Below are 23,521 nucleotides of genomic sequence, written 5' to 3'. Positions count from 1 at the left end.
ACATGTGTATTTGTGTGTATATGCATGCATGGGCATGTGTGCATATGCATGTGTATGTTTAAAACTAGATTTTGCAAAGAAAGAAAGAAAGAAAGAAAGAAAGAAAGAAAGAAAGAAAGAAAGAAAGAAAGAAAGAAAGAAAGAAAGGAAGGAAGGAAGAAAGAAAGGAAGAAAGAAAACCAGATTTGTCTTTCAAGTCTAGTTTACTTCAACTAACTTGATGATTCTAATTCCATTCATTCCCTTGCAAATAACATGAGTTCATTCTTCTTTATGTCTGAGGAAAACGATTGTCCAAGTATTCATACCACATTGTCTTCATTCTTTTGCTGTAGGCTGTCTTGGCTATTGTGAATACTGCAGTAACCTTGGCTATGAACATATTTGTGTAGTTTTCTGACTTCTGCTGTACAATCAGGAACAGTGAGGTTGAATATATGGTTGTTTAAATTTTAATTTTAGGTTTGGGGTTTTTGTTTTGTTTTACTTATTTTTTTTCTGTTTTATTTTTAACAAGACAGGGTTTCTCTGTGTGACCTTAACTGTCCTGGAACTCACTCTTTAGAACAGCCTGGCCTCAAACTCAAAGAGATTAGCCTGCCTCTGGCTTCAGCATGCTAGGATTAAAGTCACATACCACAGCCACCTGGCTTAGTTTTAGTGTTTGGAGGAATTTTAAACCTGACTGATTCCATAGTGACTTCACTAATTTGCATCCTCACCAGGACTGTATAATCATCGTTATTTTTCTACATCACCTTCTGCATTTTAGCACTTACTACACTTAAGTAGTCATTCTGACCAGGTTAAGGTGGGATGTCAGTGTTCTATGTATATGTGCATGCTTATTTCTGTTTTAAATTTTTCTACTCTTTGAAATTAAAATATAATTACATCATTTGCCCCTTTCCTTCCCACTCTCTAACCCCTCAAATATACACCCTTTGTTCTTCCAAATTCAGGACCTAATTTGGTTGCTGCCACATACTCATGCATGCAATCACCCACCCATGCCCACACATGGACACACAGACACACAGACACACACACACACACACACACACACACACACACACACACACACACACATTCGTACATACCCATGCACCCACACACAGCCCACACAGTCAGCATAACACACTTATATGTATAATCCTCTGTGGAGTAACATTGAGTCCATTTCCAAATGCTTTATTCAAGACCTGGCAACCAATGTTGAATTCTTGTTTCTCCCTCAAGTTTATTCATTCCTTGAGGAAATCCTATCCCCTGCACTACTCAACAATCTGCACAGGACCCACAGCCTCCAGATGGCACTGTAGCTGTAGTTGATAAATTATTAACAGAGCCTGAGATTAAGTAATACAACTGCACAAATGTTGTTTCCTAACCTCGGTCCTTTTATATGGCTAGCAAAAAATACCTTTTTAAGAATGTATGCTGAAAACCACAAAGATAGATCAAGTAAATCTGTTGAAACAATTAATAAGATGTCCAATCAGTTAATAGGCCATTGCACAGAAGAGACAATTCTCAAAATAAGAAATAGAATATAAGAAAAAGGTTCAGCATCGGTAGCCACCAGGAAAGTGAAAATAAAGAAAATATTCAACTATAGGCAACAAAAAGTGCTGGGTGTAAGAAATGATCTTCACTGGGAAGAGTCCACTAAAGGCAACCCAATATCAGGGGGCCAGTCCTGAGGCCATATACACACTTACACCCATACAAAATGAATAAAATACATAAATATTTAAAACATTATTTTTTGTCTGTGTATGGCCGTTATGTCTTCCTGTATGCCTTTGTACCACCTGAGTTCCTGGTGTCTGCCAAAGCTAGAAGAGGGCATAGTATGCTTTGAAACTGGAGTTACAGATTGTAGTAAATCTGCTTTGGATCCCAGCAGGTCCCACCCGTGTTGCACCTGCCCAAGAGCTCTGGATTCGTGAATGAAAGTCACATACATGCCAGTTAATTTTGATATGCCTTGGCTATCTCAATGGCTGGGCACTTCTAAACCTCTCTGCAGCTAGCACATACTCCCCTCTGGTATTCCTTAGTTAGCATCTTTTAAATTTTATATTTCATCTTTGCTACCCCAGACATAATCGGGAGAGGGGTCCGTAGGGTCATTTTCTCAGATTCTTACTCGTTGGCAGGCCTTTAAGTTCTCTTCGTTCTCTTTGCTCCCCCATTGTGACAATTCTCTTCCGCTCACCCTCCACCCTCCGTACCTTGCAGATACAATCTAAAACCCTGCCTCTGTCTCCCTCAGCCATTTGCTATATAGAAATTCTTTATTATCAATCAATGCCAACCCTCGGGAACCCTCGGCAGTTAGAAGTGCAGCTTTTGGGAGCGAAATTAAGACAAAGCATTAGAACCAACTCCCACCAGGTTTGGAGATGCTTTGTGGGTGCTGGGAAATGAACCTGGGACCTCTGGAAGATCTGTTAACTACTCTGGAAGAATTCTGTTAACCACTGAGCCACCTCTCCAGCCCTGGAGTCTTTCTCACATCTCTTCCTTCTCTCTGAGGATGTTCAAAATTACCCTTTCCCCATTAGGAAGCTAGGTAGCAATTTAGTTCTTTTGCCTGAGGAATTTGGTGTCTTTCTAATGTGATTCATTGTTCTAAAGTGTTCAAGTATTAGATCTTGGTTTTCGTGTTTGTATTTGGCACAGAATTGTCATTATTTGTGCATGGACATACCTTAAAAACACAAACCTTTTTCTTCAACCCATTTTTAACTTTTGTGCAGTATAGGGTCAATTTCTCCCATGTGGTGCTGACCTTTGTCAAACCTTACCTTGTTTAAACTTGACCAACAGAATGTCCATTCAGTGATATAAACTTGTCTGCTTGGTTTTTCTCTAATTTTCATTCCATTGCAAAAATAAAATAGCTTTAAAGGTGAAGACATAGAAATGTCATCTAGTAATCTAAAATTCTCTGCATCTCTTGTAATTTCAGGCTAAAATAGGAAATACTCATACAGTCACACACTGAGAATTTGGTAAGACTCCTTAGCAGACACCTGCTCTCTCTTCAACTCTCCAGTGTCCCAGTCATAACAGGCAACTGGTGATACCCAACATATGCATCCAAACCTTTGCTCAGAGCCTCTTCTTTCCCTGGAGTGCTTGATTTCCACCTCTGCAAAAGCACAACTTCAAAATGTCCTTCAAAACCCAGCACTTATTATAGAACTTTGCTAAACAATTTTAATTCTTTTTTTAAAAAAATATATTTTTTTTTATTTCTTGAGATTGTAATTACATCATTTCACCCTTCCCCTTCCCTCAAGCCCCTCCATACACCCATCCCTGATGGCCTTTGAAATCCTGGACTTTCCTTCCATTGATCATTATTGTACACACACACACACACACACACACACACACACAAGCAATATATATATATATAATTAAATATAACCTGCTCAGTGCTTATAATGTCCCTTGTACACATGTTTTCAAGGATGGGCATTTAGTACTGAGTAACCCTTTAGTGTACTCTTCGCTGGGGAAAGCCACCTCTCTCACTCCCAACTTTCCCCTTTGCCTATAGTTCTTTGTGTAGGTGAGGCCTCATGGGCTTTTCCCTGACAACTGACATGTCCACTTGTATTGTCTGTAGTCAGCTCATATTTGGGAAGTCATGTTAGTGAGACTTTATGCGTGTAGCTTCTGAAGTTACCAGGGGACACGATCTCATATTAAACTCCTTTATCCTCTGGCTACTACAACCTTTCTGCTCCTCTCTTCCACTTGATATTTTCACTCTTTATCTTTAACTTACAACTCTTCTTTTAAAATTACGTGTGAGTTCTTTATACACTCGAGAATTCTATTAAGTGCTTTATCTTGCATTTGTCTCCTACCACGAAGAAGGAAATTTAAATGTAGAGATGTGCTTGATCCATTACAGACAATCTACATTACCTACTAAACATAAAAGCACTTAAAATGATATTACTTAACAGCTAAGGTGGGAAGTCTCACTGTAGATCATAGTTCCCAATCTTCCTGTAATGGAAAGATGATCTGGAAATAGACTATAGGCCCATGAGGATAGGGGATTGGATGATATTACTCTGTAAATTTCTATAACATTTCTAGGAGTCTCATTTTTGTAGGCTACTCACTAGTGTTGTTTCTATCATTGATTCTTTAAGAGACAGTCATAGAAACCACTTCCACATCTCACTTCTGATTTTGACATATTCCTGGTGAAATGGGTAATGACCACACAGCCCAAGGGAGTTGTGGCAAAGCATCAGGAGGGAACTGGCAAGATAGAAGGAAGTTATCACCAGCTGAGCTTCAGGCGAGCCTACATAGATGGAAGTTCAAGAAATGTAAGCAGCCCAACAGAGTTCTCGTGCTCTAGTTGTCTGGAGATGTGATGGGGGAGGAGACTGGCTTAGGCTTGCAAAAGTCATTGGATTCTAGTCTAGTATATCATGTTAATAAGGGTATATATCGTTCATACACAGCAGAAGCCTGGGGGATGCTTTAAATAAAAGAATTAGAATCATTTATGATGCAATTAAGACTTTAGTCTGGTTGTCTAGCTGTTCATTTGGAGCGCATAAGGATAAAAAACAACCTGGAGGTATTAAGGAGAATATTCTTGGACTGGTAAACCTAGGAGTAGGATGAAGGAAAAAGAAGTGGGAATGAGAAGCAATATGACTTGAAGCTAGATTGAAATGGATTGAAAAAGATATAAATGACAGAACAGGGAAAGCACTCTGGGTCTGACCAAAAGAGATCAAAGAAGAGTTTTCAAGTAGGAAAATAAGAGAGGTAAGGGGATTGGAGTTTGAGACAAGGCTTCTTGCTGGTCCTTTAGGACCAATCAGAGACAGAGAAGGGGTCCCAGGCCAGGACCGGTAATTGCTGCACAGACAGAGAGGATGCTAAGCACCCTGAGAGAGCTTTCTCAGGGGCCAGAGATTGCTTCTGTGTTCCTCACATCTGGTCTAGAGTAAATCCGGAGCCTATCAAGACAACGTGCAATAAGGTCACTGAATTCTTCAGCTTTATTTCACCCGCTTAGCTAACAACTCATATCCACTATTAGAGCACTAAAGCTATGTTAAAAGCAATCAAAGTTAAAAACAAGTATACAAATAACAAAAGTACGGAGTGAAATTGAGGATTAACGAACCAAGGAAAGGATGGCTATCAGATATGCATAAATCATTCGAGAAGCTCCAAGAATGCATACAGCAACAAGCAAGGGTTTCTGAAGAAATGACCCAGAGGATACACAGGAACATAGGAGAGGTGGACTCCTGCAGAAGAGGAAGTGTGATGGAAAGGCATAGGTGAGACGTCAGAAGAACTCCAGTAACTTTTGCTCATGCCGTCAGGCAGTTGCCATGGCTGCTTCTACCAGGGAAGCAGAAATGACATCCCTTATTTTCCACGAGGTCGACAGGATCAGCTACCTTGTTGGCAAACAGTTTATGTTTTATTAAACATCAGCCAGCTATGTATGTAAATCAGTTTGCAGCCTTCCCTGGATGTAGAAAGCAGCCATAGGTGACTCCAAGCTTCCGGGTGACAGCAGCCCTCCTGTCAGGGACCCCTCAGTCTTTCCTCCTCCCTACTCTGTCTCTTTGTTTTCTGTGCTGTGTTTTCATGCTCTTCCTCACTTTTCTGCTACACATTTTCTTGGCATATTGTTTGTCTTTCATGAGCTTCTGGAATCATTATAGATAGAGTAACTATACTCCCTTTCATTGATAACATTTATGTATGAGGTGGTGTCTTTATCTAACTTTAACTGTTATATCTCAAACATTCTCTCCTGGGTGCCTTCTAGGTCTGTTTTGTTTGTTTGTTTGTTTGTTCATCTGGGTTTGTTGTTATTGTTTGTTGCCTGCCCAAAGTATCTGTGGACTAGATCTCATCCACTATTCCTTGTGAGTCTCAGTCTAACAGGCAAATGGAGAAGTGGAATATTTATTGAGTCTAGATTCAAACAAATGAGTTGGCCTTGACTAACTAATGCTCCTGTTATGTCTTATTTGAAAACCTGCAAGGCAGATATTCACCATAGCTAACATCAAATGCCACATAAGAATCGTCACAGATTTCAATGTTTCTGCTTCAATCTGGATGTAATATACAATTCTTGGATGTGATATTGATAAAAGTCATTTGGTCCAACATGTCATCAGTTCTCATAGCTTAGAAAATGGCCTGTTGTGAGTTTAACAATGCCATTTTCCCTACACGGGTGATTCTGTCACTCTTGAACTCTGCTGGTATGACACTAGACATGCAAAGCAATGGCTGTAAGCTACTCATCCACGTGGCTAATGAATCACCTTTATGAGGGAAAAAAATGAAGAAGGAAAGAAAGAGTTTAGGTCATTTCATTTAAAAGTCTTAGCATTCCTATAGTTAGTCTATACCCTCTGTATAGGAAGGCTTCTTTTCTTACATACATTCTCTCTCTCTCTCTCTCTCTCTCTCTCTCTCTCTCTCTCTCTCTTCTCTCTCTTTCTCTCTCTCCCCCCCCCTCCCCGTGTGTGTGTGTGTGTGTGTGTGTGTGTGTGTGTGTGTGTGTGTGTGTGTGTGTGTTTGTGTGTGTGTGTATGTGCACGCGCGCGCATGCACGTCTGCTGAGGGCACACTCTCGTTTCAGGTCATACCCAATATCTGGGAGTCTAACAATATTCTGATTCCCTGTGAATAAAGCACAGTAGCAATGAAAATATAAATCGGCAAGAAGCTGGGTCCAGGGAGGTATATAAAGGTAGCCCTAGGAGAGTCCCTCAGGGCCAGGTTCCTAGTTGGTAGGTGTGTTCTAGACAGGTGGGATGAGCAAGTTTCACTATCAAGAACACTAACAGAGACAACCAATATGCTATAAAATTGATGGCTCAGCACAGGCCATCCTGGGAGTAGACCTGGGGAAAGGACCAGAGTAAGACTTGAAAAGAAAGTACTGCTGGAGCGATCTTGAGGACAGGGTGGGACTGTGTGGTTTAACAGAACCTCCTGACATGTCAACAAACACTTACTGTCTGCCAGATGGCTAGCCCAATACTTAAGGTTAAACTGAAATCATTGGAAAGAATGATAAGTGATGCGGAGGCTAGGGCTGGAAGAAGGGATATTCTCTAAGGGAAAAGCAAACCTCAGAGTCAGGCTGATGCAAGATATTGCCACATGGAATTCTTTAAGAAACAACCAAATGAGGTCAGAAGAGTAGCAGCTGAGTCAGAGGACTGGCCAGTAGTGAGCCAAAGTGTGTCAGTTAGATGGAGAATCCAAACGATGTTTGTGGCAAGGCAAGAATGAGTAGTTGTGTGGATGGCATCGGCAGTGTGGGAAGATATACCCGTTCCTGTGCTTCTTCTCTACATGAACAATTTCTAGCTGTGATTAGACTAGTTTCTTCCACAGGTTACTTGGTGAAGAATGTCACTTTAAACAGTTTGGGGTCCAGTTCTGAGGCCAGGGAAAGCCTTAGGTCCTTGGGATAGCTTGAGATAACAAATTGCATGTCCACAGAACACACTGACTTGAGAACGTTGGGGATGACAGTCGTGGAAAGGCAGAACTTAGTTTAGCATCATCAACTGTTGCTGCTTCAGCTGCCTGCAGACTGCTTTCCTGTTTCTCCCAGAACCCAGAATGTTGTGGGACTTTTTTTGCTAGTGGAGGATGCTTAGGACATTCTGGGAAAACATCTCTACTTCATACTTTTGGCTTTTTCTTTCTCTTAGAGTAACTGATATTAATTATTGAGTTATATATTTTTTCACATATTTTCATACACTATGCCATTTGTCTTGATTATTTGAGTTGGAGATCACATTTTAGATGAGAAAAATGAGCCTCATAGGCATTGACTAATTTTTCCACAGTAACTTTGAAAACAATAGCAGAAGCAAAGAATGAAATAACACCCTGTGCTCTTAGACAGACATTTAGTTATTCTTCTATGTAGTGTTTAAGGTAATAAAATGTATAGCATTCCATCTTCTCAGAATTTGTAACCCCGAGGGTGTGGCTGAGGAGAAATCTGCTTGCCTAAGTAATAGTTTAGCCACACAAGTGAAGAGCATACACCATTCTTACAGAAAAGGCCAGACAGATCTGACCTACCATAGGATATAAAGCAGCCTCCCTAAAGCACTAACAGCAGAATTGATTTCTAAAGAATTAGTGGATAGCTGGAGAATGAGGCTGAGATGGGAGTGCTGGACAGAAAGAATCTAAATATTGCAGCACTTGGAGCAAGGCCAGTGTAGCCAGGGCATAGGTGACTGGAGGACACTGAAGAGTGGACTTGCTTATGCAAGCATTAGATAATGCACTTCCAAATTTACAATTCATGACAGCATCCATAATTTACAATTCATAATGGAATTATTCAATTCATAGTGGCACATTCACAAAGTTAGGAATCTAATCTTCGATGTTTAGAGGTAAGTTCCCTTTTCTCTTGAGTTAAATTCAACAGTTTCAAAACACTATTTACTGTGCTACCAAAACACCCCATATGTCATTGGCATCTGAATCATCAAGGGATGAAATGACTATCAGATGATCAGAGGTTTCATCAAGAACAACCTAAAAGGTCAAATAGAATAAAACACAGAGCTGGCGATAAAGACCAAAGGTGAATACTTACCTACCATGCCCTAGGGGTCAACCTCCAGAACCAAACTTAACTAAGTTATGTAAAATGCAAAATTGATTTGCTGGAATGTGCATCCAAGGTGATGAATAAAGCAGGCAAGCCTCCTGAACAACTCAAAGAAGTAACCTAAGAAACATCTTTTCCATACTGGCATTTTCTAACCCAGAGTTACAAGTTCAAGTTCTTCCCTAATGTGATGGATTCTGGGGTGAGAGAGAGACCACAGTGTTAAAACAGAAAATTTTTGTAAAATATGTCAGATATATAAATGGATTTGCAAGAAAAGGTTTGAAGAGAGTCAAAATCAGCGGTTCTCAACCTTGCTAACTCTGAGACCCTTTAACACAGCGTCATGGTGACCACAACCATGCAATTATTTCATTGTCACTTTGCTACTGTTATTGTAATGTAAATATCTGATATGCAGGATATCTGATATGTGTCGCACAGGTTGAGAACTGCTAGTCTATATCATTTTCTACTGGTACCCAGCATAAATACTTTTGACTATTGTTGAAAATGCATGAAGAGCTTCCCAACGTCCTGAGTTCAGTTCCCAGCACCCACATGGTGGCTCGCAACCACCCATAATGGTATCTGATGCTCTCTTCTGATGCATCTGAAGACCGCGACAGTGTAGTAACACGTATAATATTCAATAAATAAATATTAAAAAATAAAGGGAACAGAAAATGCCTGCAGAGTAAAGCGGTAAACTCTGCCTTACCAGGACTGAAGGAACTGTTATGTGACTTGTCCTGGAGAGATAGAAGAAACTTTTACTCATCCTAGAGAGGGAGCCAATGAATGATCAATTATGACTGTAGCCACATTCAAGTTAGTAAAACAATGTGTACACTCGTTACAGAACTGTGGTTGGAGGGCTATAGACTGAGGAGGAATGTCACACATACACAGCTGTGTCATTGAAAAGTCAACAGCATGGATGGACAATGACTCACAAAAGCTGCTGCCCTAGAGTGCCCTCCAGGACTTGCAGGCCACCCAAGGAGTGGAGAACCTCAGCTCATCTTTATTCCCCATATAACTTTGGGAGGAAACCTGGTAAGCTTGTAAGTTTCAGGATCTTTCTGAGGTTTCCAGATGTTTACTTGTTCTAGGTTGCAATGTTTCAATTTGGAGGAAATTGGTAAACAGTACAAAACATGACTCAAAATGTATTCTGGAATAAAAGATAATTCCTATTTGTAAGAAAAGAATTATAACCTGGAAGATTTACATTAAAAACTAAGCTTCCAAAGTTCATATTAAATTGCTAGATATGAGAAATATTATGATCATATAATAGTAAACAGAAGAAAAGTAACATATAAATATAAGTGTGAGTACCAAGATTTTAAAAATTAGTTAAGAATTGGAAGGTATAAAATATAAAATACTTTATGAGAAAGTGTCAAAAGCCAATTAAAATTATTAATCAAAGTAAGCAGTCTAGAACAGAAAGGATTTCACTATGAACACAGTTGTTTTAATTGAAAAGACATAGCTAGTTATAAAAGAAGTGAACGAGAATGACTGAAAACACCCAGATAGGAGAAGAGTTGGAAAAAGTAGAGCTTTAAGAGAAACACTGAAAATGTCTAGCATAAGTATATTTGAACTGTGAGAAGAAAGAATGAATTGGAACAAAACAGTGTCTCTAGGGTCATAGGTGAGGCCTTCCTTCAGGTTAGAAAGGACATCAACTAGTTCACTTAAGAAACAAGAGGAATTTCAATCAGAACAATCAGAGAAAAACCCACAGACACAAGACTATGCTCAGCACAAAGAAAATCATCTACTTGACATAAAGCTTAAGAAAAAAGAAGTACAACATTAACAGATGCAGCAGCTGCATCAGTGGCCTAAGTACCAATGATGAAGGCTAGAGTATGATGACACAGCATCTTTACCATGCTGGAAGAAAGCCTTATTCTATGCTGCTATGCCATTAAAGTGTATCTTTAAATGAAGATAAAATGAAGTCATTTTTCAGAGGCACTCTCAAAATCTAAGAATTCACAGTCTCCCATTAAATAAAATACTAAATGGAGTTTTCCAAGCAGAAGAAAACTTACCCTGGATAGAAATCAGGAGATGCATGAAGAAGTAATGGATAAAGAAACTAGGTAGATGAATATAAAATTATGGCTGAAATACTTCTAGTAATACTGCATGAGGCATACATAGCATGTGAGGAATTTGATTCCTCATATATAAGATGACTGCAGCTAGATCTAGCACTAATTGACATGAAAGCTGCCCAGAGGCCAATCACAGAAACCCAGTACCTGGCATTAGCATGATGCAGCTTTTGAGAAGAATTGGCAATTCTCCCCAGAGGATTGCATGACCCAGGCACTTATGGTTTCAGAAACTCAACAGTCACTCAGCTGTCAACCTGAAACACTGGCTTCTTGTCTTATACCAACAGAGATGAAAAATGTAGACATCCATTGAGAGTAGACAAAGTGGAAGTGAACTTTATTAAGGAAAGTTGGGGGGGGGGGGCGGGATGAGAAGGTAAGGAAGATGGAGAGATACTCCTGAGACCAAGAGAGGAAAAGCTGTTGAGCTGGTTTGTCTCAGGATCTCCAGAGGCCTTCTGGTTGAAATGGAACAAAGGCAGATGCACTTTTCTGTTGAGACAGGTTATTCTGGTCTATCATGGGCTGAGCCAGAAGAGGGCACATGTGCTCTGTGCATATAGCCTTGACATGTATGATAGGTGAGCATGCTCTATCCATGTTTTTCACCCAGTTAGGGGTGGATGAAATCCCACTTTTATTAATTTCTAAGCATCTATCAGTTAACTAGTGATCCTAACTATCTATGACGTTTTGTCCAGTGTTTTGCTGGCTACAAACTATCCTGTGCTGTGTTTGATATCACATTTCTACAGTCAACTTGTAGCTTCACCATGGGAGCTACCACAATGGAGCTGGAGTTGTTGTTGATTACATAATATTTAACTCCTTGTCTATGGGGCAGTTTGGGAATCTCCATCCTTACAACTGAGTGTGTTCCACTTAGCTGCAACACAGGCAACGGTACATAAAAGGGCAAAGGAGCCTTACATATGCTCTCTGAGGAAGGAGGGCTCTGAGGAAGCAGGCAGTCTGCTGACACTGGTCCAGAGCCCACTCCCTCCTCTTATTTCCTCCTTATGGTTATTTCATACCCAGTTTCAAACTCTTTTATCTCTCATTCCAGTTTTCTTGACCTCACTGTTTTAACTCTGACCTTCTCTTTAAGCTCCAGATCTATCTTCATGTAATAGTTGTCACCGGTAAGCGATTTTGACAGTGGTCCCTTTTCCCTTACTATAATAGTTGTCACTGGTGAGTCATTTGACTGTGGTCCCTTTCCCCTTACTATCTTTGGTGATATACCTCCTGACATGAGAGCAAATCTGAAGAGAGTAAAGCCTGTTACTTTCATGTGATTATTGATATCCCTTGGAATTCCATCTTTGAAAGAGGAACTTTTAAACTTGAGCTATGTCTTCCAGAATACCTCATCCTAGAGCCTGAAGCCCATTTCATGACCAAAATTTATCAAACTATTTTGGACACTCTTGGAAGAACATGCTTAGATATCTGAAAGCTAGGAGTTCTCCACCATGGCAGATCTTTGGGCTGTGATATATATATATATATATATCATGAAGACTATTTGGTTGCTTTTAACCTAGATGCTTCATTAGCAAATAGCCAGTAGAGCACTGAGAGATCAAGGTCCCCTAAACCGCAGAACTCCATGGACTGGAATCTATCCAGGAGTGTTGTTTAAGCTGATCACATCATCAAATATATGCCACTTCTGTTCTGTCATGATTTCTTCCTTTTACTGTTTGCATTCAATAGGCACAATCTTAGAAACACAACAGAATAAAATCCAGACATCTTCAGTGTTTGCTGATTAAATACAGATTGGTAGATTTCTCTTCTGTCTTGACCATTTGGAACTCGTGAGCAGAGCTTAGATGTATCATCGTGATCATTGCTGACTGTTAGAAAGTAGAATCTTTCCTGCCCCTGAGTTGTGTTTATTATACCCAGTGTCACTCCACTGGAGGAAACTGATTCCCCATTGCCCCAGCAAGAAGCAATTAGAAATAGCTCCTTGGTTAGGAGTAGGACTTTGTACACATGTCCTCTCCTCTGTGCTGAGATTCTGTGTTTCTTGAATTATTTTTTTTAACTATAGAAATTTTTTATTAGATATTTTCTTCATTTACATTTCAAATGCTATCCTGAAAGTCCCCTATACCCTCCCCCAGCCCTGCTCCCCAACCCACCCACTCCCACTTCCTGGCCCTGGCATTCCCTTGTACTGGGGCATATAATCTTCACAAGACCAAGGGCCTCTCCTCCCAATGAAGGCCGACTAGGCCATCTTCTGCTACATATGCAGCTAGAGACACAAATTCTGGGGGTACTAGTTAGTTCGTATAGTTGTTCCTCCTATATGGTTGCAGACCCCTTCCGCCTTGGGTACTTTCTCTAGCTCTTCCATTAGGGGCCCTGTGTTCCATCCAATAGATGACTGTGAGCATCCACTTCTGTATTTGCCAGGCACTGGCATAGCCTCACAAGAGAGAGCTATACCAGGATCCTGTTAGCAAAATCTTGCTGGCATATGCAATAGTGTCTGGGTTTGGTGGCTGTTTATGGGATAGATCCCTGGGTGGGGTAGTCTCTGGATGGTCTTTCCTTCTGTCTCAGCTCCAAACTTTGTCTCTAATTCCCTCTTTGGGTATTTTGTTCCCCCTTCTAAGGAGGAATGAAGTATTCACACTTTGGTCTTTCTTCTTGATTTTCATGTGTTTTGCAAATTGAATCTTGGGTATTCTAAGTTTCTTGTGCACATCATATACATACTTTTGCAATCTGTGTGAGTTTACATATTATAAGCCCTGCTATATCTGAAAAGCTGTTTCCTAGGCACCATCTACTACTTATGGCTCTTCTAATCTTTCTGTCTCCTATTCTTTGTAGATACCTGACCCTTGAAGAGAGAAATTTGATATAGACATCCTATTTAGAACTGAGTGCTTCAAAGTCTCTTACTTTGTAAACATTGGGTGGCTGTGTCAATGTTGATTATCACCTACTGAAAGAAGGCATTTGATGATGCGAGTTGAGCTAGACACTGATCTATGTGTATAGCACTATGTCATTATATTGCTATGTCCCTTTAGCAGAATAACAGTCGGTTTCCACCCACGGCCCATGACCTAGCTAGTCTCTTTTTTGAGCACCCTAGCAGCGGCACATATGGGTTCCCTCTCATGGAGCAGACCTTAAAACTTGCTTACTCCCATAACTTTTCTGTCACTAGTGCACTAGTATCATTTTTGCAGGAACTTTAATGTTTTAGGTCATAAGTTTGAAGCTGGTTACTTTTGGTTGTTTAGTGTGTACAAAGTACCTTCTAGCACCATGAATACTAGTCAGTAAAGTTAAATCTAGTTGGGAACCAGCTTAATTTTCCCATGTTCAATGTCATAAGTAAGTGGTGTCTTCACAAACAGGATCTTACTATCAGGTTGTAGAAAGTAAGCAATAGTCCTTTCTGTGATGTTTGGGATTGGGGAATTCTATGGAACCCATTTAACCAATAACTCAATAAGATGTAATTCATTCCTGTTACTGAAGATTTACTTGGTATTATAAGATGTCTAATTGGAGTATTGTCTCCCTCATTATATGGTGATTTTTAAAAAAAAAAACTGTGTGTGTATGTATGTAAGTATATATATACATATATATATATCAGCATCAACAGTAGTAGGTATTCATATGGCTCTTCCAAAAGTCTTTCATGTGAATCACTTGTTCCAATTTTTGTATTTTTAAAAGAATTTTTTAAAATACAATTTTTTAGCTTAATTTAAAATTATCAGCATATTTACCACATTTAGCATTATCATGTAGCTGTGATGGTTAAAATCTGCTACCGGCTCCTTTAAAATACACTGTCTAGATGATCTCATTTTGTTTAGTTGCAGTAAATGGAGAGCTTGAGTCTCTTAAGGCATATGAGAGCATCAAACCTTAGAGCTAATACCAATGTGACTTCGACGATGGTGACCATGTTGTATAGCTCGTCTAAAAACTTCCACAGGCCATCCATTTGTTTATTCTAAAATAATAAAGCATGTATAGACTTAAAACCCATGGAAACAATAAGGGGAAAATAGAGTCAAAATACTCTGAATTTGTAGTGCTACAAGACAGGCAAACACAATTTTTGTTTAAATATATTTTAAATCTAAGAATTCTTAAGACTTTAAGCAAAGAGAATGAAAAAAAAAGTGCAAAATACAGACTTTAGAGCAATGGCTCTCAACCTTCTAAATGCTGTGACCTATAACACAGTTCCTCATGTTGTGGTGACCCCCAACCATGAAATTATTTCATTGCAACCTCATAACAATTATTTCACTAATGTTATAAATCATAACATAAAAATCTGATATGTAGGATAGCTGATATGTGACCCACAAAGGGGTTGCAACCTACAGGTTGAAAACCATTGTAAACAAATCAGGCTCAAGTATATCAGGAAAAGTAGACTTTTAAAAAAATTAGAAACATTGAAATCAGAGCCAGATGTTTCAGTACATACTCATAATCTCAGTATTTGGCCAGCCAGCCAGCTGCGTCTGAGGATTATGAGTCTGAGGCAGCATAGAGTCTGTCCTGGTTTGCTTTTATGTTTCTATGTTAAAACCCAAACCAAAAACAACTTGGAAGAGGACTTTACAAGTTACAGTGGTCAACTGAGGGATGTTGGGGCAAGGATTCAAGTCGGGCAGGAACTTGAAGCAGAAACCACTAAGCAATCCTGCTTGCTGGCTCATGCCCGGCTAGGTTCCTCACACAGCCCAACACACCTGGGTAAGTATGGTGCTGCCAATGTAGCCTGGGGCCTCCCACATCAATCAAGACAAGTGTCACAGACGTGGCCACAGACAAACTGATCTGAGCAATTCTTTAACTGATGCTCTCTCATCTCAGGTGATTGTAGGTATGTAAGTTAACAATAAAAACTAATTCCATGGGCCTCCTAGTCAGACTCTGTTTCCAAAACAAACAGAACTGAAGAGAGCATTTCATAGTGAATACACAAGCACACCACAGTGTTTGACTCTTACATGTAGCGTTGCAAATGTTGTGAAGCAGACTCCTTCTTTAACTCAGCCAAAAATCCTCAGTCTTTGATTTGACTTTTTATTGCTTTATTCCATTTACAGTCAGCAACATTATGATGGATGTTTAAAATGTCATCTTCATATCTGAGGTTCAGAACTTATAGTACCAAAACCCAGAATTCTGCCACAACTGTCCCAAGAGCAAATGGCTCAGCCCACGACCCTGTTACCAGATGAACTGAACCTTTTGCACACGGATATCCATCGTAAGCTAACTCTTGTCTCCAGCAGCAGAAACAAAGTCACATTCTGGAACTATAGCTTCTGAATGTCTGTAAATGTGACAAAACAAGAAAGACTGAACCACTCTATAGACTCTTAGTTTTGTGTCTCCGCAACTGCTTATGGAGAGACAGAAAGGAAGGCATCAAGACTATTTCACCACCTTAAATTCTATGTAACAACATGTTATGCAGCTGGGAGCCTACTGTGAAAGTAAATAGGCCAATATAATGTAGTCCTGGCAAACAGAAATCATTTAACTTGGGCTTCTGATATTTGAAAGGCAGTGATCATGGAACTTTACAAAGAAATTGATTCAAGTAGCAGAAGCACTGACCTTACTCTTTTCTTTCAGGAATCAGTCTTACTACGCTAACGGTGTAAGGAAGTGGTGAGCAGAAGTGTTGGTGGCATTTTCGTGCTTGACTCAAAGGAAAACAGGACTGCTTTTACTCAGGAGAACTGCTCTTTTACAGAGAAAAAGGAAAGGTGAATAGAGGGACTACCCAGTAGAACCCAGCCAACTTCAGAGCTTCCAGGGAGATACTGGTAAGTGGGCCACAGCTCTCTGAAGTGTGTTCTGTGGCCACAGAAGTTGAGATTTTCTGGGGCTAGCATATCATCACATTTTAATGAAATTAGAAATTAGATAAGCACTCATCATTTTAAGTGTATAGTTCAGTGATGACATCAGACATCCATCACCCCGGTGTTGTACAGACCAATTTAAAGACCACATCTCCCCCTACTAGTTTGGCTACATTTATCTGTCTTCTCTCACATTGGTTTTGAAATTTTTAGGATATATATATATTCACATACTTTGTGGCATTTTGTATTACTATATAGAATTTTTAAATTTTTTAGAAATTATTATTTTCCTAGAAAAGATTTTAGAGATTGTATTTTTTCTAATTGTCTTTCCTGTTTCTCAGAAAATTTAGGATATCTGTGTGTCTGGTTAGTTACTATACACACATTTCTACTTGATACATAAAATAATATTTTTACACTTCATTAACCTTTTTTGTATCTTTAGAAGTACTGTTTCCTTGCTGAGAATTTACATGGTTTATACAAAGCTTTTGAGATTCATCAACATTGTGAATATCATTTGTTTAATAATTGGTTTATAATTTGTGTAACAATACACGTTTGAAGACATGTTCATAAAAGCATTAAGAGTGATTGCAAATGTGTTACAAAGGCCAGGTACCCAGTGAGTTACTGTTCTTGCTCAGCTCCAATTTTCCTAACATCAGTAAATAAATACCTTAGATGTTTCATTATTACCCAACTTTTCAAGTCAGAATGCTAGGCGTGGCCGAGCTCCTTTTCTTTCTTTTAACCTATAAACTTTGAGTGGTGCAATCCAGCACATTCTGGACTTTTAAGAATATGTTTTAATTAATTCCTTGAGAAGTTCATATTGTACTTAAAGAATATTATCGGTATTTTGGGATTCGAAAGAATTGAAAGATTTAAATAGGAAATTAGATTTGGTTCCTGGGAGCTCTGGGCGGGAGGCGGGGGTGGAGGTAACTGGTTGGTTCATATTGTTGTTCCTCCTATGGGGATCCATGGCTCCAGCTACATATGTAGCAGAGGATGGCCTTATTGGACAATAATAGGAGAGACTCTTGGTCCTGTGAAGGCTCAATGCCCCAATGTAGAAGAATATGAGGGCAGGGAAGTGGGTGTGGGTGGGTTGGTGAACAGGAGGAGTGGGGTAGGGATGGGGGGGTTGGATGGGAAAACATGAAAGAGGATAACGTTTAAAATGTAAATAAAGAAAATATCTAATAAAAAAAGAAAAAGAAAAGGAAATTAGATTTGACTTGTGTAGTAAAACTGAAAGATTTCAAAATACTAATAATTAATGAGGAATGTGGAAGGATAGAGAAATTGTTTAGTAGTTGAGAACAACATTTGCTGGCCATCCAGAGGACCCAGGTTCAACTCACAGCATCCACTTAGTGGCTTACAACCATCTGTGACCCCATTTCCAGAGTTATTTGACATCCTCTTCTGGACATTTTTCAATACCAAGCCCTCGAGTGGTACACACATATAGATGCAGGTAAAATGCTTATACACATAAAATAAAATAAAATAAAATAAAATAAAATAAAATAAAATAAAATAAAGAAGATAAGAACTTGGAGAATGTATTAGAGAGGGGAATGAGCACTCATAAAAGGGGTTTATCAGGAGTCCAAAGAAGTGAGAGTAGGTGCTTGCTCTTAAAATTTGCAAGACACTAGATACAAGATGAGAGATTGGCAGTCATGCCACATTTCAGGTGAAAGAACTTATCTAAGGCCTCATAGAGGATGATGTTAAAACCACCATGAGAAAAGAAGCTTCATATAGCTCTCTGTTGCCTTCTCTTCCCTGTGCTTTGGTCAAGTTAGTCAGCATTCTTAAGGAGTTGTGCATGAATATCCTTAGGTCATCTTCTATTTACTTGGAAGAACTTAGAGGACTAGAACCATGCTTAGACTATTTTGTATGACTTCATCAGCCTTGGGGTAGAATCCTCATGGCTAAATCCTGATGCTTTTGTGAAAAGAGTAGGAGATTAGAAGAGATATTTTCACATTCAGAGTCCCTGTGTTCTGTGTCCTCCCTACAACTCTGTCCAAAGAAAAGACAAATCAGATGTGGCCTGACCCTGAGCTCTTAGAACTGTGAACCTCTTCCTAAACTCAGTCTGCAGTTCTGCATTATTATCAGTATCACACTGACTGATGAAAACGACTTGGTGTTTTAGGTATAGAGACTATAAAAATTCAGAGACTGGTATCTTCGTTCTTAAAACAGATAAAGTATATGTCATAAAAACAGATAAACTTCAGAGCCACTTTGTCAGTGCACTGGAGGAGCTGTGATCAACAGTCTGGAAGTTTGTTCAGATGCACTGGTGTTTTTGCTTTTGCAGGTAATGTTTGAAGAATGGATGGATATAATACCTCTGAGAATTCCTCTTGTGACCCTATACTGGCACACCACTTAACATCGATTTACTTCATAGTGCTCATTGGAGGACTGGTAGGCCTCATCTCCATCCTGTTCTTGCTGGTGAAAATGAACTCACGTTCAGTGACCACCATGGCTGTCATCAACCTCGTGGTGGTTCATGGGGTCTTCCTACTGACGGTGCCTTTCCGCTTGGCATACCTCATCAAAGGGACTTGGACGTTTGGATTACCCTTCTGCAAATTTGTGAGTGCCATGTTACATATCCACATGTACCTCACGTTCCTCTTCTACGTGGTGATACTAGTCATCAGATACCTCATCTTCTTCAAGCGTAGAGACAAAGTAGAATTCTATAGAAAATTGCATGCAGTTGCTGCAAGTTCTGCCATGTGGCTTCTGGTGATTGTTATTGTTGTGCCCTTGGTGGTTTCTCAGTATGGAAATAGCGAAGAATACAATGAGCAACAGTGCTTTAGATTCCATAAAGAACTTGGCCATGATTCTGTGCGAGTTATCAACTATATGATAGTCATTGTTGTCATAGCTGTTGCGTTGATTCTCTTGGGTTTCCAGGTCTTCATCACATTGTCCATGGTGCGGAAGTTTCGCCACTCCTTACTATCCCACCAGGAGTTCTGGGCACAACTGAAAAATCTTTTCTTTATAGGTATCATTATTATTTGTTTTCTTCCCTACCAGTTCTTCAGGATTTATTACTTGTATGTTGTGGCACATTCCAAGAGCTGTAAAAACAAAGTTGCATTTTACAATGAAATCCTATTGAGCACAACAGCCATCAGCTGCTGTGATTTGCTGCTTTTTGTCTTTGGAGGAAGCCATTGGGTTAAGCAAAAGATTGTCGACATGTGGAATTGCCTCTTATGCCATTAGCCAAGATTACCATATTCTTTTCTTCCTGTTGGGAATTGGAATCAGCAAGGAGCTAAGAATGATTTTTCATTGCTTCATTGAAACCTGGCCTTGGCCCAACCAAACAAAAGGAATAAAGAGTGTCCAAGTGCTCTACTCACGCCTGATAAAATACCTGTTGTGTGGGAAGGTGTCCATGCAAAGATGAGTTGTAGTGAACCTATACGGAATTGCTGTATTGCATTATTTTTCAACATACAGTGTCTACTTGGTTATCTGGAAAACATGTGTCTACTGGGTGCTGGAGTTTTGTTAGGGCATGGTGACTTCCTGGGTTTCCCTCCTAGGCTTTGAGTTGCAGTTAGCTGAAGAGTTAGTTCCACTCCACCCCACCTTCTGAAGGATCATACTGGTTATCACATGGCTCCAAACAGAAAATCTCTGCTTTGTTTATCAGACTAGTTGGCATAGTCAACACACCTGAGAAGAAACCGGGAAAGTTGGAGGAACAAGAAACTTCTGTATCATTCTAAATTTGGAGGAAACACCAGGACTTCTGCTCTAACAAGCTTTTCTAGCCTTGTTCTTTTAAAGGTTGTGTTTAAGGGCTTGAGGATTGGCAGCACACTGTAATCCATCACCCTCTTTCTCCAAAAATTAAATTAATTGTAACCTTCCTAAGATACCCAAGTAATGGAGAAGGCCTAATGAGCATGCCCAAGGCTTGTGTGATACAATACAGGACAACTATGTTTTTTTGTTTTGTTTTGTTTTGTTTTCCTTCTCTGTGTTTAAAAGGGAATTCTGCATGTCTAGGGCCACAGTTAATGTATTCTTACCCATTTGAAGAGAGGAAGACACACTGGAGTCTTTAAGTTTTACTCCATTTCTAAAGTCATGCATTTGAACAGAAAAAAATTTGAAAAAGATACGGGATCACCCTTAATTTAGAATATATAAGACTTAGGTTGCATTAAGAGAGTTTTAGAAAACATTTGAAAATGAATGAATATGCAGAAAAGTAATACCATTCCATCCTTAAAAATATTAAACCATATAGATATATAACCTTGCCAAAATCTTAGTAATATTTTGCAATTTGGTTCATAATTTGTGACATGTGGCATATTAAATTGCATTAAACTTTTATTTCAAGAATGATTGATGATTAAGTTCATACACAGGTTTGTGGTTTGTACTAAATTACGGGTTTTTTCTTTATTATTCATACTTGTGTCTCCCTCACTTTCATGATCTTGAAACTTTTCAGGGAACTGAGCCATGTCCAGACTTAAGGCTTCAGAAAAGTTGAAGTCAAGAGTGGTATGAGTAGAAGAACAGATAGGTCAAGAGAGCTCTTATTTCAGGAAGGGATATGCTTACATCTTAAAGACTTTTCATCAGTTACTGATGATCCATGGATTTCAACTTCATGTGAGGGACAAGAAGTAGTCCATGGGATTCTACTTTCAGTGATATTACCAAGGCATAACAACTCATCCTAAGGGAATGTGTACCAACACACTGCATACATGACCATTTCCAACTTGTCCTCTTTAAATTCTCACATCTCTTAAAAAAAAAAGCATTTCTTTCATTTTTGCTAGTTTCCCTTTTGTACTTTTGTTCTAATTTTTTCCACACTTTGTTTCATAAAGTTTGCAAGAGCATCACCAAGTCCCATAAACAATATAAGAAGATTTGTAACATCTACAAAATGAATATGAAAAGAAAGAATGAAATATTTAAAATGTTTTAGTTATAAGGGTTTTCTGAGGGGTTTCTTCTCATGGCAACTGTAACTGTGGGCTGTGTATCCTACTTTTATGGACTGGATTATATCTTTCGGATTTTATATATGCTTATGCAAAGTAGTTATCTATTTCTCAATGTTATTATAAATGGCCCATCTATTTCTATGGGCCTACATATATAGAAAACTGTTATCTATAACATAGACATGCAAAATTCTGCAATTTATAATGCATTATTGATCAGGTTTTACAGAATAAATGAAAAGTCTTCAAGTTGTCTGGTCTTTTTATTTAATTGATATAAAAATGGATACTACAGGGTAAAGGGAGTTGACATTAGCCTTAAAAGCCACTTTGGATGTCATCATTATAAGGACTACTGGTAGAATCTGTTGGTGAGATCAGGGACTAGAAATATGGCCTTGCATTAAAAAGAGTCATCTTGCTTTGCTATGTATTTAAATAATCTTCCAGACATGTAAGAAGTGGAATATAAGTGGGCAACGATTGGACCCAATGGGCTTTATTCAGCTTTCAAAGGCACATAATATTTTTGAGACTACAATTACCATGGATTACAAGGAAAAAAACTATTCTCATTCCCTCAGAACTTTACTGAGAGCGGTTTAATATTTTGAAACTAAAATCACATGATTAATAAGCAAACCATTTATGATATTAAAATACAAGACAATATTACCACAAGTGATAATTTTAGCTGTTGTGTTCAGGTAGGAATTATATAGAGATGCCAATATCAGATTACCTCATTTTGTCTCTCTAGTTAGTCCACATTAATATACATATTTTTCTTATACTTATGTATGTTATCACAGGAAAGCTATGAAAGTCATTATCATCAAACTTCATTTCAGACTGGGAAAGTGTTATTTAATATTGTGATACAAATCTAGGCTTGTTTGGGTCTAGGAGTTAAAAACCACTGACCTAGCATGAACAGAACCAGCTATAAAGTGAGGTCTATCTGTGTAAAAGTTAGGAACCTGGAAAAATATGCTAATACCTTAGGAATACTCCCCTCACATCAATAAACTCCCCCATTCCTTCTGTCCATTAAATATGATTTATTAGGAAGATGAGAATAACATCTTTGTCTCTGCTTTCTTCATTGATAACTAAAAGACATTTCTCTGAGTATCATCACTGTCAAAATGGTTTGCAGACAGTGTCCAACAGAGTTTAGACCCAAAGACGAGGCAGTGGTTGAGATGTAGGTAGAAGTAGAAGGAGTGCTTCTGGCAGCCATTAAGAGTTGTTGTAGTTAATAGGTGTTCTCAACTTTCTTATATAAGGACCACTGAATTGGAGTGAAAGCCACTCTGTTCACTTGTGGGATGAATTGTGTGTTGGGAGAATCAAGCATAGAAAATGCATATGCCTTCCAAACTTCTCCTCCAAGAATCTGCCATTAAATTTGTATACCAGTCACGATATAAGTGTCAGGAACTCTACTCGGTCATCAGCTTTGGGGTCTAAGTCAGTGAGAGAAACATTTGTGGTGCCATCATCTTAGACTGGATAATTTCTGCTTACTTCTAATAAGATGAAGACAAGGTCTAGAACAAGATCATCCTGCCCATTGGCACTGTTGAACAAAGAACTCCTCCTTGTCAAAGGAGCTCATTGAACATTAATATAAGCAGCCAGTGAGGAGAATTCAAAGGCCAAAGGCAATAGTGATACTGCACTGCTTTGATAGTTGATACCAAGAAAGCTCACCCTGCAAGGGGCTTATGCATATCTGACAGCAGGGGGATCTGAGAAGCAGCAGCATCTATT

General features: G+C 39.0%; 1 protein-coding gene across 9 annotated transcripts in view; it reads left to right on the top strand.

The window, feature by feature from the left end:
* Positions 1–21,994, top strand: part of Gpr141 (G protein-coupled receptor 141) — a 74,657-nt gene extending 52,663 nt beyond the window's left edge. For 3 of the 9 annotated variants that reach the window (XM_011244316.2, XM_011244315.2, XM_011244313.2), the window contains 3 exons: positions 9,543–9,739; positions 16,471–16,664; positions 19,057–21,994. In XM_011244316.2, coding sequence (XP_011242618.1) covers positions 19,071–19,988 — 918 coding nt within the window. In that variant the 5' untranslated portion in view covers positions 9,543–9,739; positions 16,471–16,664; positions 19,057–19,070 and the 3' untranslated portion in view covers positions 19,989–21,994. Of the gene's footprint in view, positions 1–9,542; positions 9,748–16,470; positions 16,665–19,056 lie in introns of all 9 variants that reach the window. The other 6 variants (XM_006516705.3, XM_006516704.3, XM_006516703.3 and 3 more) reach the window with 3 other exon arrangements.
* The last annotated feature ends 1,527 nt before the right edge of the window (positions 21,995–23,521 follow it).

This window comes from Mus musculus, chromosome 13 (assembly GCF_000001635.26).
Source record: "Mus musculus strain C57BL/6J chromosome 13, GRCm38.p6 C57BL/6J".
Taxonomy (NCBI): Eukaryota; Metazoa; Chordata; class Mammalia; order Rodentia; family Muridae; genus Mus; species Mus musculus.
Note: the sequence above shows the minus strand (reverse complement) of the source record. Positions and strands in the feature narration are given on the sequence as shown.